This window comes from Talpa europaea (genome assembly GCF_964194135.1).
Source record: "Talpa europaea genome assembly, chromosome: 1".
Taxonomy (NCBI): domain Eukaryota; kingdom Metazoa; phylum Chordata; class Mammalia; order Eulipotyphla; family Talpidae; genus Talpa; species Talpa europaea.
The window spans coordinates 55830696-55847296 of NC_140073.1; the positions used below are offsets into that span (position 1 = coordinate 55830696).

Below are 16601 nucleotides of genomic sequence, written 5' to 3' on the forward strand. Positions count from 1 at the left end.
TGAGGGGGTGGGGGAAGCAAATTTGTTTAAAAATGAACAATGATGTAAAATAAAAAAAAAATTAATAAAACATTCTAAAAATAAATAAATATACCACCTCGGTAGCAACTTCCCCAACTGACCTCGTTAATTAAATTAGATTCCTTTGCATCATTCTCTATTACATAATTCTATATATTTCCTTCATGGGAGTTATCACAGTCTGAAATTATCTTCTACTCATCCTTACTATAGTCTCTGTTTAAGATTTATTCTGAGAGTAAGAGGCTTGTCTGTTTTGTCTATAGCTGTATCATCAGTGTTTATAACAGTGCCTGGCACACAGCAAATGCTAAATAAAGAATTTTTTTTGAATGAATGACTAAGATGCATCACAGGGAAACTCTTTAATAGGGTTAAAATAAAGCATCCAGCATGAATTTTGAAGTCTACCACTTTTAATATAGTTTTCTAAAGATGTGATTTATACTAACCATAGTATTTATAAATATAGAAAATAAGGAAGAAATTTCAGATTCAACATTAAATTTTGATTGAACAGGATGTGATTGGCCACATTTAAGTACACATTGTCATTAAGGATTCTTAACCAATGAATTAAGTATAATTTACAAGAGAAGAAAGTGAAGTTCAGAAGAATTGACCTGTCCCAATTTTTACAATTACTAGTAGGTTAAACAGTGCACAAAGGACACCACATTGGCTAAGCTGAACGAGGCTGTGAACCTTGATTATCTACATCCAGGATACATTCCATCTTTGTTAAAATGGTGATGAGCTATACTTTCAATATTATTAAACTCATTGATTGAGATAGTAACATAATTTTTGATTTTTTAAATGTTCTATATCTAAACAGAGCATACATCACAATTTTCAAACATATGTAAAAACTCTATTCCTTAATATAGATTATCAAGATTAGAGTCTCATTTCTATAATACTTGTGTTGCTTCAGATGTAACTCACTCATAAATAAATTAATATTTGTACTGACTAGAAAAAATTGCCTTTATGAACATGCCAGAGTTGGTAATCACTGTAATGTTAGTACTGACATTCTGTCATTAATCTTTAGGAGGCAGAACATTGACCCTGAGGCACTACAAGATGCTAAAAGGTATAGTACAACATCTTCATCAACCTGGAAATGAAAAGTAATTACATTTCATGTTATAAATTAGTACACCAAGCTAGTCAAAGTTAACCACAGTATTCCATTTGAAAGAAAAGAGTACTCCACCACTAATTTCAGTACTTAGAAATTTTCCTCTTTATTTTTACTGACATTAGAAAACACAAAATATACTCAATACTAAAATAATTTGAATGTCATGAATTTAATAAAAATAATAACCATATAACATTTAAATTTACTTTGATGAAATGAGCTGTGTTGGGTTGGGTTGAATCTCCTATAACCAGATTTTCCAGCAGATGATAGATTCCCCTTTATCGGGGCAGTAATAGAGGAAACTTAAGACTAAGGAGAGTCATTACCCTAGATTACCATTAAAAATTAATTCTAATCCTTTGGTTCTGTGGTATATTTTAATTTAGTTCTCAAACAAGAGCAACTCAGAACCATCATTTTAATGTATGGATCATGGAGGACATCTAATGTAAAAAAGCAAAGGAATTCTCCTTCTGCGTTAAAACAAACATAAATACTGGGTGGGAGAGGGGGGATGCCATGCAGTGGACTAAGGAAAAACACTACGGATGCACTGGTGGTAGGTATCGTGTGGTAACATACACCTGAAGGGTGTGATCCTATACCTCTAAATCATATACAGTGTTGAAACCAATGTTACATTAATTTAAAAAACAATTATTTCCCATGGTTGAATGGCATTAAGGAAAAGAATTTTCCATATAAGCCCTCCCTGGTGGCACAAGGGGTTAAGACACAACCTATGAAGCTTTCCTCAGCCACTGTAGCACTAGTTCAATCCTTGGCAAAGAGCAACACACATGGTGCAGCAGACCTCTCCTGACACCTGCTGCTCCCCTCAGCAGTGTATTTCAATCAATCTGCCTGTTTTGTTCCCCACTCTATCTCTGGTGATTCCTCTCACCCACCCATCCCACCCCCCTACACACACACCTCTGGCCTTTACCCCAGCTCTTATATGCGTAAATAAATAAATTTTTTTTAAAGATTTATTTATTTATTTATACAAGCACTGGGTACAGTCAGAAGCGCGGGAGGGTGAGAGAATTCACCAGAGCCAGAGCAGGGAACAGAACAGGCAGACTGATGATACACTGCTGAGGGGAGCAGCAGGCTGCAGGAGAGATCTGCGCGCCATGTGGGACCCTCGCCGGGTGGCCGGGGATCAAACTGGTGCTGCAGAGGCTGCGGGCAGCCTCGCAACCTAGCACGCAACTGCTGCACCACCGGGGAGGCCCAATAAATAAATCTTTTTCAAAAAAAGAAGTTTCCATACAAATTTAATCAAAGATAATAAATAAATAGAGTTGAGCTGCAAAATTATTCCTAATCAGAAGGTGCAGTATTTATTTTTATTAATTTTTTAATTTAAATATTTTATTTTATATAATTATTACATCTTTTTTCATCTTTGCACAATGTATGCATTTTCTAAACAGATATATTCACTACAGAACTAAGGACAGTGTTGTGATTCTCTCAAATAATTTCTATAGTCTGTCATGTGTTTTAAATGTAGTATAACTTAAAAAATATAAATTATCTAAGCAAAACCCTTTGCTTTTCATTAGGAAACTGAGGCACAGGTAGGCTAAGAGATTTGCACAAGAACACTTAGATAATAAGAGCTCAAAGACACTAATCCTAGTTCTCTGGCTTCCAATCATGACTAACCCCTACATCATTCATCCTTTCCAGTCTAATTTGTTTCCTACAGTCAAGTTTCTCTCTACCTGGTTACAATTCTGTTTTTATTAAATGTTTTCTAACTTTTTACCCCCATCCATTTTGTATTTCCACAGCATTCACTACAAAATAAGATTGGCTAGACTCTGTTCTTCACTTAAGAAATTTGAATTAAAGTGCTTCTATACAGCAAATGAGACAGTAACCAAAACAAAGAGACACCCTACCAACTGGGAGAAAATTTTTGCACATATCACTAATGATAAAGGTCTGATCACAAAATTCTACGAAGAGCTGATGAAAATCAACAAAAACAAAGTGAGTAACCCAGTCAAAAAATGGGCAGAAGAGCTAAAAAGAAACTTCTCCAAAGAGGAAATGCAAATGGCCAACAGGCATATGAAAAAATGTTCACCATCACTTGTAATCAGGGAAATGCAAATCAAAATTACAATGAGATACCATCTTACACCAGTGAGAATGGCACATATTAAAAAACTAACAACAACAAATGTTTGTGAGCATGTGGAGAAAAAGGAACTCTCCTGCACTGTTGGTGGGAGTGCAAACTGGTCCAACCACTATGGAGAGCTGTGTGGAGGTTTCTGGACCTACTAAACATAGAGCTTCCATATGATCCAGCAATTCCACTCCTAGGGATTTACCCAAAGGACACAGAAACATTATTTCAAAAGGGCACCTACACCCCTATGTTTATAGCAGCACTATTTACAATAGCTAAGCTATGGAAACACACAAATGCCCAAAAATAGATGATTGGATAAAAAGATATGGTACATATACACCATGGAATATTACTCAGCCACCAAAAAAGATAAACACATGCAATTTGCAGCAACATGGATGGTGCTGGAAGGGATAATGCTCAGCGAAATAAGCCAGAAAGAAAAAGAAAAATACCGGGTGGTCTCACTCATAGCAGGAATTTAGAAAACCTAAATAAGGGACCAGGAAAAAGACTAATTATAATAAAGTAAAAATCAAAATCAATAAGCAACTATAAACCAGGGACACTGGTGGAGGGGGATGCGGGGGGAGGAAGAAGGGAGTAGGTTCAAAATAAGGGGAGTGGGAATTGTATGGGGACTATAACCAAGATGAAAATGCATACATTGTTCAATAATGAAAAATGATGTAAGAAATATATAAAAATAAAAAAATGAAATAAAGTACTCATTGTTTCTCCCTAGGACTCAGGAAGACTAAAGTTCCAAACTTTGTCTTTTTATTGTAGATTTATTTAAATGTAGAACATACCTGTAGTGCCAGGAAGGGCACAGAGGAGGATCTCTATGATCAGGTGGATGGGTAAAAGAGTGTCCTGGAGCCCTCAGTGGCCTTTTCAGGCTTTTATTGAGCTTTTGCATATACCAGGTACATGGCAGGCAGGGGTGCCGGGAGGCGGGTAGGCCTCTCAGCCCCAGGCAAGTTTTTGCTTTTTCCTCTTTCCCAGCTCTCTGGCGCTCTCTTTTCTCTGCTGCTCTTGGCTAATACAAATACCACAGCCATGGCCCACAGAAGTAAACAATACAACTGAAGATAACAATGTGACAAACTGCAGGTGCCCACCATCAGGCATGCAATCATAATGGCAGGATGGCAGCAAAGCCTGGAAATCATTTACCCTACAATAACCCTAAAAAAATACTTCTAATTATTTAAAAGTATCCAAAGGAAATAATAGCAATAAAATTAAAAGAGAAACTACATTAAATATGTATTATTTCTTAATCAACAGACAAATTCTCAATGATGTCTTCATTTTCATTTTCCAAATTTTAATTGTTCCCTTTGGATTTACATGATTCCACCAGTTTTAGAAAGCATATCTACAATAAATATTGCAAGTTGTATTGGCCTTGTAACTTCAGGATTTTCTATGTCATATGGTAAGTGACTACACCATGATTCCCTGAAGTCCTTAAACCAGAACAAGATGAAGCCTACAACTGAAAACAGAGCACTGTAGTGACACAAATAGCTGTCTAAGTCTTAAATATGGGAAAAGCATGTCCAAATATATATATAGAGAGAGAGAAATTCAACTAAATGTATATCAAAAGAAGGAAAGGAATTATGCTGGACACAGATAAGGAATGCAATGGAAAGTTATTTCTGATTTTGATTTCTATGGATCTTTGTGCAAGATATCGCCCATCTGACAAAATACCTTATGGAAAACTATCATGAATTAAGCTATAGTTAAACACGGACAACTGACAGTAGAGAGGAATAAAGGACTAATGCATGTTTTTGAAGATCAGAAAATCAGTCCCAAATGATTTTTTGGGGGAAGAGCACTGAAAAAATGAGAAAGGCAAACAAGAAATCTGACAGCATGAGTATGGATGATGCCATAGCTTCTATCCTAACTGTCTTAAAAAATTCTGGTTCATTTAAAGCATGTGACAGGAGAGATGGTGAATAACCCCACAGGAGAGTCCAAAGTTATATTCCTCAGTGCAGTGGTTCTGAAACTGTAGGTAGCCTATTTAAGAATCACTTGGGGGCCTTCTTAAAAAAAATATGTTTGGGCCACATACCCAACATTTCTGATGTAGCTGGTCTGGGGTGGAATCTAAGCTTTAACTTTCCTAAGAAGTCCCTAGAAGATGCTAATGTTGCTAGCTGGGGATCACACTTTAAGAACTGCTTACCTATGAATTGGGTTGCTGAAGTTTTCTGAAATTAATTTGGCCTAATGAATTTCCTGTTTATTGCTCTAGATACATATCTATCACATAAGTCTAAATTCTTGTGGTGCTCATCAGCTATTGCTAACTAAAAACCCTTAATTATATTCTCAGTGGGTCCTCTATTTATACAATACAATATATTGTTTGCTATTGACTGTCAGCGACTAATTAGACTTTACTACTCCAAGAATCCTCAAGAGAAATCTGATCTAGTATCCTCATTCTGAAAATAAAGAAACCAAAGTCCAATGGCATACTTAATAAATCTTTACAACTATGATTTCCAACTTATGCTTAGCAGTCAAAACCTTTGAAGAGTGGTCTATGAACCAAAGAGATACTATAATATTATGTCCTGACAGTAATTATGACTATCCTTTTGTTTGTCATATGATTATTTTTTTCTTAAGATAATTAAGAAATTTTCTCTGGTATTATTATTATTATTATTATAAATATTTTTTGGTGGGACCCTCGCCATCAGCCAGGGAATGAACCAGCGCTGCAGAGGCTACAGGCAGCCTAGCAGCCCAGTGCTCAACCGCTGCGCCACCAGGGGAGGCCCTCTCTGGTATTATTTTAATTGAATCAGAACTTATTTTGGTCAGTGACAAGACCAAATTAGCAGGGCAGGAGCCTCTTTTTGGCCAAGTGGTTTCCAAGCAAAAAATGTTATAGATTTTATGTTATGTAATACAAGCATAAATCCAAGGAAACTCTAAGAACTATTCATAACAGAGTATACCTCATCAATAAAGTAAATGTAAGATTTGGAATTCATCTCAAAAGAGTGAAAATCTATTTGCAGGGCAGTACTAAACATATTTATATGCAGGAACTTATTAACATCTCATAACTACCCTGTAAAATAAAGAAATTGAAGCTTTTAGAATTTAACTAGCATAAGCTTTTAGAATTTAAATAGCATAAATAGCAATATACTTTCTCGTGATAAAAACACAAAAATTTCCCTAACATATTTACCAGCATTTATTTAATTAAGATTCATGACAAGCTGGCACATTTGAATCCTTTTAATACTTGATGACTTCATTTTCAGGAAGTAAAAATACAAATATCCTCTTGGACAGCCAGGAAGTCTAATTATTTGCTTTCAAAGTATTCATGAGTCCAGTATGTACATCCACCCTCCCTTTCCTCTTTTGGAGAAAAAATAGTGCTAGTACCAAAACAGATGACTTCCTTTCCTGAAATCACATTTAGTATATTGTAACCGTCTCAAACAGTAGAGGAAACAATGGTCTCTGATAGAGATATTCCGTAAAAGTCATCACTAATTAAATTTTCTTTAAGTGCATGGTTTCCTTATATAGGAAAGGATAATTTACCATACAATCTTCCTTATTTTATCTAAATTCCTCAAGTAATGATAAAAATTCATAGTTGGGGCCAACTCAGAACTCTGTCCAAATCCCAAGACCAAATCAACACTTGTAGACAGAATCAATTAGAAATCAGCACACATCACAAGTGATACCACACACACAAAAAAAACTTTTCTTCTAGTAATATTTGCCACTCTTTGAATATCAGTGGATATAGCACCCTTTATTTGAAAGTTATCTGAAATATGGAGCCATAATAGACTGTCTCTTCTTTCTAACAGATTTAGAGAAAAGATAAGATGAAACATTACTGAAGGTATATTTCAAGAAGCCACAATAAATCCAATTCTTATGAAATAATCTACAAAAAAGAATTTTATGTGTGTTTTAATTACTTAATAATATTATTTATTTTCAGTGTTTTAACAATTATGTTGGTATGAATAAAACTAAACCAATTATGAATAAAATGGAGACCCAAACACCTTTTCATATCATTGGACTGTGTTAAATAAAGGCCACAAGAAATAAAGATCACCTGTGATGCTTGATCATAAATAAATTAAACCTGAAGCTACAGATTAATATAATATTTGTACTTGGAAATGTACATACCTTTCTTGAATTTAAGTTCTTGTTTTCACCTGTGTAGCACAATGACCTCTTTAATATTACCCCACAGATGATTGATTTTGAGTCCCTGTCTTTAATAAATACACAAATGACAATCACAAAAAGGTACGATTGGATAGCCTAGGGGAAGCTACTGACACCCCAAAACTCCATAAGATCTGAAAACCACTAAGAAAGACTAATGGAAAGGTATTTCTAGCAGGCCTGGACCACATAGGAGAAGAGAGATGGGAAGTAACTTCTAAATGTTTGTGTGATTACCAACAATTTAGAACTATCCACTTAAACACAGAAAAGAAAATTCTCAAAATGAAAACATGAAACTACTCCAACAATGCAGTCAAGTCAGTTCAGTAGCAGGAGAATCCAGTATGCCAAGCAGTCCAAAGTTAGAAATTAGGTTGCCCTCCACAGGGAACAGGACATGTCTTACCCAGTGTAGGGGCAGGATGGGCACGGGGCAGGATCTCTATGACCCTAGAAGATGGGGTAAAGGAGGAGAAAGTTCTGGAGCCCTCCGTGGCTTTTGCAGGCTTTTATGGGGATTTACCAGGTACATGGCAGGCAGGAGTGCGGGGGGCCAGGAGGCTGGCAGGTCTCCCAGCCCCCAGCAAGTCTTCACTCTTTCTGAGCTCTCCAGCACTCTCTGGTTCTCTCATGGTTTTTCTGACGGCTCCATGACACCGCCCTTATAAGCCCAGCCTCTTAGCCCAGATATACCTACTTACGCATGCCCACACCCCACTCCAGGTGCCCGCCATCAGGCATGCATTCAGGACTGCAGGGATCCACCATCAATCCTAATGGCGGGAGGGCAGAAAAGCCTGATATTTTTTACCTTACCCTACACCGGTAACTATAGAAACAAAGAAAATGGTGAAATACTTACACTTGTCTCCTCACCAGTGTCATTTTCAAAACACTGTTTGTCTTTGTCTTGCTCAATATGTGACTCATTTTCCTTTGGTTCACAGTAACCTGTAAACTAAGAAAAAAAAGTAAAAAAATAAGTAATCCTTATTTGTATTCTTCACTATGAATTCAACATTTTCCAGACTTTTAACATACACATTAAAATGTCTAAGACCTGAATAAATATTAGTAGCTATTGCTTATGTCAGTGTAGAATATGAATACACTGCCTAACCCATTTTTCCATTGCTCCCAAAGAGAAAACATTAAATGGGACAGCTATTCAAAGGCAAGTTTATAAATTTCAAAGCTTTTCACCAGGGAGTACATGTTCAAATGTAAATTGATGATCTAGTAAAAGATGAACATGGTTAATGGGAAAATAAGAGAGAGGGTTGACTCACCTTACGTAAGTTCTCACACTTGCAGGAATCTCTGCTCTCTGTTATCTATTGGATATGAGAGCTTACAATAAGCCTTCAGAAAAAGCAAAGGCTCTGCTGGTCATCTTTCAGAACTATATTTTGAAGAGATACTGTCTAACCACCGCTTTGGATAATAGAAATGATGTCCACTCACAGAGAAAAGAATAGGTTTGCTTACAACCCTTCTAAGACTGCTGTTCCTTAGACTGAGGGTTATTTTCCTGTAATGCAATCCACTGCATGTGATGTATCACTTCATCGTGTTTGTGCTGCCCTGTAGGAACTGGGGCTTGAAGAACCAGTTCAAGAAAACTCCTAGCTAGAGCTGTTGTTACAAGTTATAGAGTCCTTTGTCTTTATCCTAAGAGTCTATGACAGTATCCATGGGACTGTGGGATGATGCTTGTTTGTTTTTAAAGTACGGTAAAATCTTAGACCCTGAAGTTCTTGAGAGTGGTGATGACAAGGATAAAATGCTAACAATCACAGTTTTATAGGACCTGAAGAATAATGAAAGTGATTTCGAGGACACCTTTGGGAATTGGTACAAAAAGCTTGATCAAATTATATGTTCAACTGCATAGCAATGGTCTTTCACTTTAAGATCTGTTAATGAGAAGGAATTTATGAAGTGATTATAGACTAAGTACCAGAAAATAAAGTCAAGGACAGTTCCCTCATCATGCCCCAGTTGTTATTTACTCTCATCTGAGTGGGGCAACTTCTTTACTGGTCTTCTAGCCAACTTCATATTCAGGTCCTTAGATGCCTCCTAGGTGAGCAGAAGTTACTGTTGTCTTTCAGAGAAATGTACCTGCACTAATTGTTACAAGAGAGAAATTTGCAAGCACACTATGAAGAAACAAAGACTTTGTGATTCCAGTCTGTGCAGTGTTCCTGTTCTCTGATGCCATAGTTTATATCTGTCCTTATGACAACCATTGCATTATAAATCACATTTGTATATCGCTATCCCATTAGCATACCTGGGATAGGCAGAATAGCGTATTGTTTTTTTTAGATTTTTTTTTAACCAATAAAAAAATGTTTGCTAAGATGAATGTCAAGCTGAGCTGCCTGAGGACATCCAGGTAGCTTCCATATCAGTCCTTTACTTTGTGTTCAGTCGGGGATGGCGGATGTGTGCCAAGTTTGATAAGAAAATTGATACAGGCAGTGGCTGTAGCAGTGCTGGCTCAATTAGCACCTTGATTCAGTTGGTTTCTCCCCCTTACTGTGGTCATCGACTGTGGGTGATGCACCTTTGTATAGTTAATGCCCCCCAGGAGACATATGTTCCGTCTGCCTGTCTGTAGACTGTCAGTTTTGATGGCAATGCTGCTGATCTTATGGGTGGACCAAAAACATTAGAAGCTTATTTCATTGAACTGCAAGTCATCTCCAGTAAATGTCCCTTGCTAACTGCTTCAGAGTTTCTCTCACTATTGTGATTCATGACCTCTCCTTCCCCTTTAGACTGACCTCAGATGCTTTAATGAAAAAAGATAATTAAAACTGGAGCTAAAGCTGTTCTGTTCCCAAGAGAAAGTAAAGGTCATAAATACCAATCCAAATATGCTGGAGAACTTCTGCCAGGGCAAGGACTCAAACGCTTATAATTCTGCTTTACACAGCATCACATGTGTTGACAATATAATTGTTTGTGTACAGACTGAGGAGTACTCTGAGACTCCCAAACTTGCAAGTTGTAAATGGGGCTCTGTTATTCATCACATAAAGACAAAGCACACTCTTAGTATGAAAGAATTTTACTAGGATTCGTGTGCATAGACAGAGAAGAGAAGAACGGATAATCGTTTCCAGTAAAACCAATAATCTATCCCCTCCCAGTAACGCCTAGCCAAATAGGGTCTGCCCAGAGTGGGGCTGCTGGAGCCTGAAAACTTGTCACATATTTAAAGCACCTTCGGTCAGAGAATCATAGGAAAGGAGCAGAAGTTGTTGGGCAAGTTTGGAACAAAAGAAGCAAAATCAAAGTAGAAATCAAGATAAGGGCTACCATTCTCAGGGTCCCCACATGTCTGTCACCCACATCTCTTCCAAGTGTCTCTGCCTGTCTCGATCCCATGTGTCTCCTTCCATGTTTCCCAAATCCTGGTGCAAGTCAAAGTTGAAAAGCAAGCATGTCTTTTCTCTTCCAAGTGTCTCCCCCAAGTCTCTGGCTTCTCCTTACTGTCAGCTCCAGCCTTCATGAGGAAGGCCAGGGAACACGGACTCTCCCTCCTTTGTGGTCATTCTTTGTAACATAATGAAACTGGCTGATGGAAAGGAGGGCTACTATTGATAGGCTGACTTTAGTAATCAATAAAAAACTACAACACATTCACGAGGCCACTGACAACAAGACCATGTGAAAGGCAAGTACAGATAAAATGTTGACTGTGTAGAGAGGCCTATTAAATCAGAATTAATAGGTGGTGCTAATAAGATGTCTTCTAGAAGTGGCATTAGCACCAAAGTTGAGGCAAATTGAGATGTTCATGGTCTCCGCACCTGTGATTGCAAGACCTTCTCCAGAGTTTGGCAATAGCTGCTGAAGTAGCATCCCTTCCTCTTCAGAGATAGATTAATGTTGGAACTCTCCAGACTAGGCCAGGCCACCGTTCCCTGGCCAGTCTCTTTCCCTATTTTCACTGCCAAGTATATGTTTTTATTATCGTGATATGGATGACCCTCAATCAATTCACATTGTGGTTATATGCATTTGACTTGGGCCCTGAGCAAAATCTTCCTGCTTCTCTGATGTTAGCGGCTAAATATCTCAGACCTGATCAATACAATACAGAAATCCACATCACAGGGCCTCCCCTGGTGGCGCAGTGGTTGAGCCCTGGGCTGCGAAGCTGCCTGCAGGCTCTGCATCGCTGCTTCGATCCCCGGCCACCGGGCGAGGGTCCCACATGGCTCAGCAGACCTCTCCTGCCGCACTGGCTACTCCCCTCAGCAGTGTATTTGGTCACTCTGCCTGTTCTGTTCCCCACTCGGCTCTGGTGAATTCTCTCACCCTCCTGCGCTTCTGACTGTACCCAGCTCTTGTATAAATAAATAAAAACAAAGAAATTTAAAAAAAAAAAAAAAGAAAGAAATCCCCATCACAATCTGTTGCCTACCATAAAGTGGTGGGAGAGAGCACCAGGATTCAACTAATTGGGTTTAGGCAGGGTTCATTGCAGGAAAAGAAAGCCATGTGTATGGGACTCTTTGAGAGGACTGAAGGTACTGTTTGTGTGGATTTTACTGCTGAATGTATGTATAATTAATATCAATGTGCATTATAATTCTCATGAAGTCCAGAGGGGATTTTCTTCATCCGAAAGGGGTAAGTGTAAGAGAACTGATAACAGACTAGGTAAATTACTTCCCAGTTTTCTCCTCTATTTTCTCTTAAGTAGTCCTACAGAAACAATGGAGAACCCCAGGAGGAAAAAGTGAAATCACAGCCTTATGGACTTGCCAGCAGGGATAGAACAAAATCTTAAAACTACAGCCAAATATGGCTAGCAAAAAAGCTAATGGGAACTAGATGTTTACAGAAGATTATTATTAAGTGAGTTCAGTTTTTTGATCCTAATGTCTCAGCTATTTCAAACATTGTAACAGTAGCTCATTCTATTGTGCTTATGGTTCTTGGTGTGCTAGCTTTCCATCTGTTGTTGTTGTTGTTGTTGTTTTCCCTATCACACTGGCACTTAAGGTCCAAACCAATTCTTAGACCCATGCCAAGACCCTCAACATGTCTATAATTCTTCCTCTACACTTATACTTTCAACCATTTGTCATAACATTAAGCATGAATGGCTTTACATTCTGGATTTTTAAGTAGTTACTTTTTACTCAGTCTTTACTATCAACTGACTCACAAATTGGCATCCTTAAAGGAAGGCCCAATCAACAAGAAATTCTGTAAACTCTCTGCAAACTGTGACAAGCTCTTTGTATCTCCACATTAATGACTCCTATGAGATATACTCTGTCGTGAGAGAGGTTAATTGGAAGCTCTGACAAAGAATGCAGTCCACCTAAAACCCCAGCAGCAAAGTCACTGGCTCAATGGGGTTATCAATTTATGGAGGCTTTTACTGAATGCCTGCACCTGAGTTACTAATGGCTTAGCTAACATGAAACCGGGGTATCCCCTCCCTGGGGTGCTAATGCTTTTGTTTTCAGTTTCAGCTATGTAGAACTGAAAATAGCTCTGGTTCATTGACTCAGAAGGCAGAATTCAAGTTTTCTCTTATAGCTCCGGTCAATGTTTCCTGATAAATCCTGCTGTATTTTATTGACTATTGGTATGTTGTCAATACTGTAGATGTTTGGTTTGCTCACAAGAACATTACAAACTAGCAACTTTTACACACCTGTACAAATATGCACCCCCACGCAGGTGGCCTCAGTAAGGGACAGATGATACCAACCAAATCAAGCTGCTGATTGAGCCTGAACTGCTGTCATCACTGCCTGCATCTATTTTAGTACCAAACATGGCAGCACATCCACCATCTCAGATTGAACACAAAGAAAGGACTCTGTGTCTGTTGCAGACACTACCTGGATATATACAAATAGTTGAGCTTGGCATTCCTCTTCTGAGATCAGAACCACTGTTACTGACTTGTTTGTTTTTCTTGGGGGCATCCTTCTATTCATCTAATTTAATCTTTTCTTTTTCTATTAAACATTTATTGATCAATCTAAATGTTTCATCTATTAAATATTTATTGAAAATGTTTATCCTAAATATTTCATCCTAAGAAATGTTTCATCTCTTAAACATTTATTGAAAATTCAAAAAAAAACAATATCCTCCAAGGAGCTCTAATGAGACAAATAGATATATGAACATGGCATTTATAATAAAATGCATCAATCACAATAATAGATATAGAGTAGGAGAGGATCATCTACACCAGTCTGTGGAATCAAAGGCGACTGCCTGAAAGATATGACATTGAAATAATTCTGAAGACAATGGGAAGTTTTCTGGAGAAGTAAGAACATTTAACCTAACAGTTGAGTTTTTAGAGTCAGTAAAGAAGAAATGAATCAGTATCCTTTTACATCACCTATTAGCTGTGTGGAGTGAGATAACATTTAAATTCTATTAATCTTACTTTTGTCATCTACAATATAGAGATAATGTCAGCCATTGCATAGCCTATGCTTCCTCCTTTCAATCGTCCCACATCAGGGTTGAATGCAATGTATCTACCTCTTTCCTACCTCATATTAGCTGGTGTGCCATATATACTTTCTGAATTTCAATGGCTTGACTGGCTTTCTTTGCTTTTATTACCCACATCACTACTTCCATTGGTAACTTCAATTTCTTGAAAATAATAATTTTCTTGTATATTTAAGTCTTTAAAAAAAACCCACTCAATCTCCATAATTTGCAATCTATCTCTGAATTAATCCCAAGAATCAATATTCGTTAAAAAATAACCCATAAAAGTAGTAATACCAACAATAAAAGAAAACATTGTTGAAAGTTACAATAACCTAGGTCCTGCTTGAAGCATATTAATACTTTATATGCATTATATAATTTAGATTAAAACATAAATTGTTAAAAAAAAGAACAACAGACTCACTGAAAGTGGAGCAACTCATGTTGGACCCACCAAGTCTTAATAACTAACACAATTTCAGTTTCATCCTCTCCCGAAAGTGGAATTTTAAACCATTCAATCTAGGGTTTTCTGGTCAGCATTAATGAGGTAAGTCATATGATAAGAACTTCATTATCCTCCTAATGGAAAGTGGTTTTGAAGTTTAGTTTTTTTGTTGTTGTTATTGTTTGTTTTTCCAAATAACCTTGCCCCACCCTCTAACTATAAAAATAGTCTATATTTTAGGTGAATATTCTAGGGTTTATTTTTTAATTGAGGTAGCATTCGTTTATGTAGTTCTTTGTATTTTCCAAGTATAGGATATCCCCTTACAGTGAGATTATCACAGCACTCCCACCACCAAATCACCTGTAGTCAACCCCCATAGTACCTTGTGCTCCCTCCCCACTTTGAATTTGCCCTTCCTTTTCCTCTCCCACACTGAATGTCTCAATTCTATCATCTAATTTCAAAGGTTAGTATTTCACTTTGGCTCTATCTGTCGCTTTGTTTGGTTTCTCTATATTTCACACACAAGTGACACCATTCAATATTTGTCATTTGACATTATTTCTAACTTACTATGGTAAGGGAAGATGTTTGGTATGATTTCAATCTACCCAATATGTGGTCAATTCTGTAGAAAGTTCTATGTGAAATTAAGAAAAAAATATTCAGATTTTTTTGGTGTGTAGTACTCTATAAATATCTAATAGGCCTATGTTGTCTAATTATTTGTTTTCTGTCTAGTTTATATGTCCATTGGTGAGAGTGGAATGCTGAAGATATCTTCCACAGATGTATTTTTCTAAGGTCAGTTTTCAGAGTTGATAGTAATCACCTAATATACCTTTGGTGGTCCTTTACTCCGCAAGTACACCTTGATGAATGCTATGTTTTCCTCATGTATTATTCCTTTTTTCAATTTTTTTAAATTTTATTTTATATAATTTTTACATCTTTTTGCATTTTTGTATAGTGTATGCATTTTCATTTTGGTTATAGTCCCCATACAATTCCCACCCCCCTTATGTTGACCCTAATCCCTCCTCCCCCCGCCCCCATAGTGTGTCTCTGGTTTATAGTTGCTTGTTGATTTTGATTTTCACTTTATTATAATTAGTCTTTTAATCATGATATAGTATTGCTATCTCTTGTTAACTTTTTAAACTGGAAATCCGATACAGGTATGGCTCTCTCTGCTTTCCTTTGGGCCCCATTTGTTTGTAGTTTGTAGTTTTGCTTTCCAGTCCTTTAATCTAAGTCTATGTTCAAAAGCTCATATGCTTTTGCTAGAGGCAGTAAATGGATGGTTTTTCTTTCCTAATCCAACCAGACCCTCAATCTCTTTAAGTGGTAAATTCAGTTCATTTACACTTAGTGATTATTGATATATGAGAGTCTGTTGCTGCCATTTTGTCCTTAATTTTTGTGGTTCAATCTGTTTCCTTTTCAGTTTTTTGTATACATGCCTCTTTTCAACTTAGATGTGAGAGCTTCCTTTTAATATTCCTCAGTGGGATGGTCTAGTATTTGCATTCTCATTCAGTCCTTCTTTGTCTAAGAAGGCCTTTATTTCTCCTTCTTAGCTGAAGGAGAGCCTTGCAGGATAGAGTATTCTTGGCTGGCAGATTTTATCTTTAAGTATTTGAATCACGTCATCCCATTCTTTCCTTGCCCATAGTGCTTCTTCAGAGAAATCCTATGTTAGTCTGACCAGGGTAACTTTATAGGTCACCTTCTTCTCCTTTGCCCACTTCAATATTCTGCTTTTGTCTTGAACTCTTGATTGTTTCACTACTATGTGTCTGGTGTAGGTCTCATTTTCTTTAGGAACCTGGTGTTTTTTTGACTTTCATGTATTTGAGTACTATCCTATGTCCAGGGTGGACCTATCCTATCCTCTGTTATTTCTTTAGATAGATTTTTCTATACCTTTCTCTCTTTCTTCCTCTCTAACATGCCCAATATTGTTGTATTGACTTTCCTCATGGTGTTGGACAACTTTCAGTGTTTCTTCATTTTTTTTATTTCATTTCTCTCCTTTTCTACCAAGATTCTTTGTTCATTTGTGTCTT

The 16601-nt window shown here is 37.2% G+C and overlaps 1 protein-coding gene across 3 annotated transcripts in view; it reads right to left on the reverse strand.

The window, feature by feature from the left end:
• Positions 1-16601, reverse strand: part of DLG2 (discs large MAGUK scaffold protein 2) — a gene marked incomplete at both ends in the record, with an annotated part of 1956162 nt that overhangs the window by 1605901 nt on the left and 333660 nt on the right. Inside the window, one exon of one of the 3 annotated variants that reach the window (XM_084247145.1) lies at positions 8446-8541. The exons of the other annotated variants lie outside the window; for them this stretch is intronic. Within the exon in view, the coding sequence (XP_084103271.1) occupies positions 8446-8541 (96 nt within the window). The remainder of the gene's footprint in view (positions 1-8445; positions 8542-16601) is intronic. 3 annotated transcript variants of the gene reach the window in all.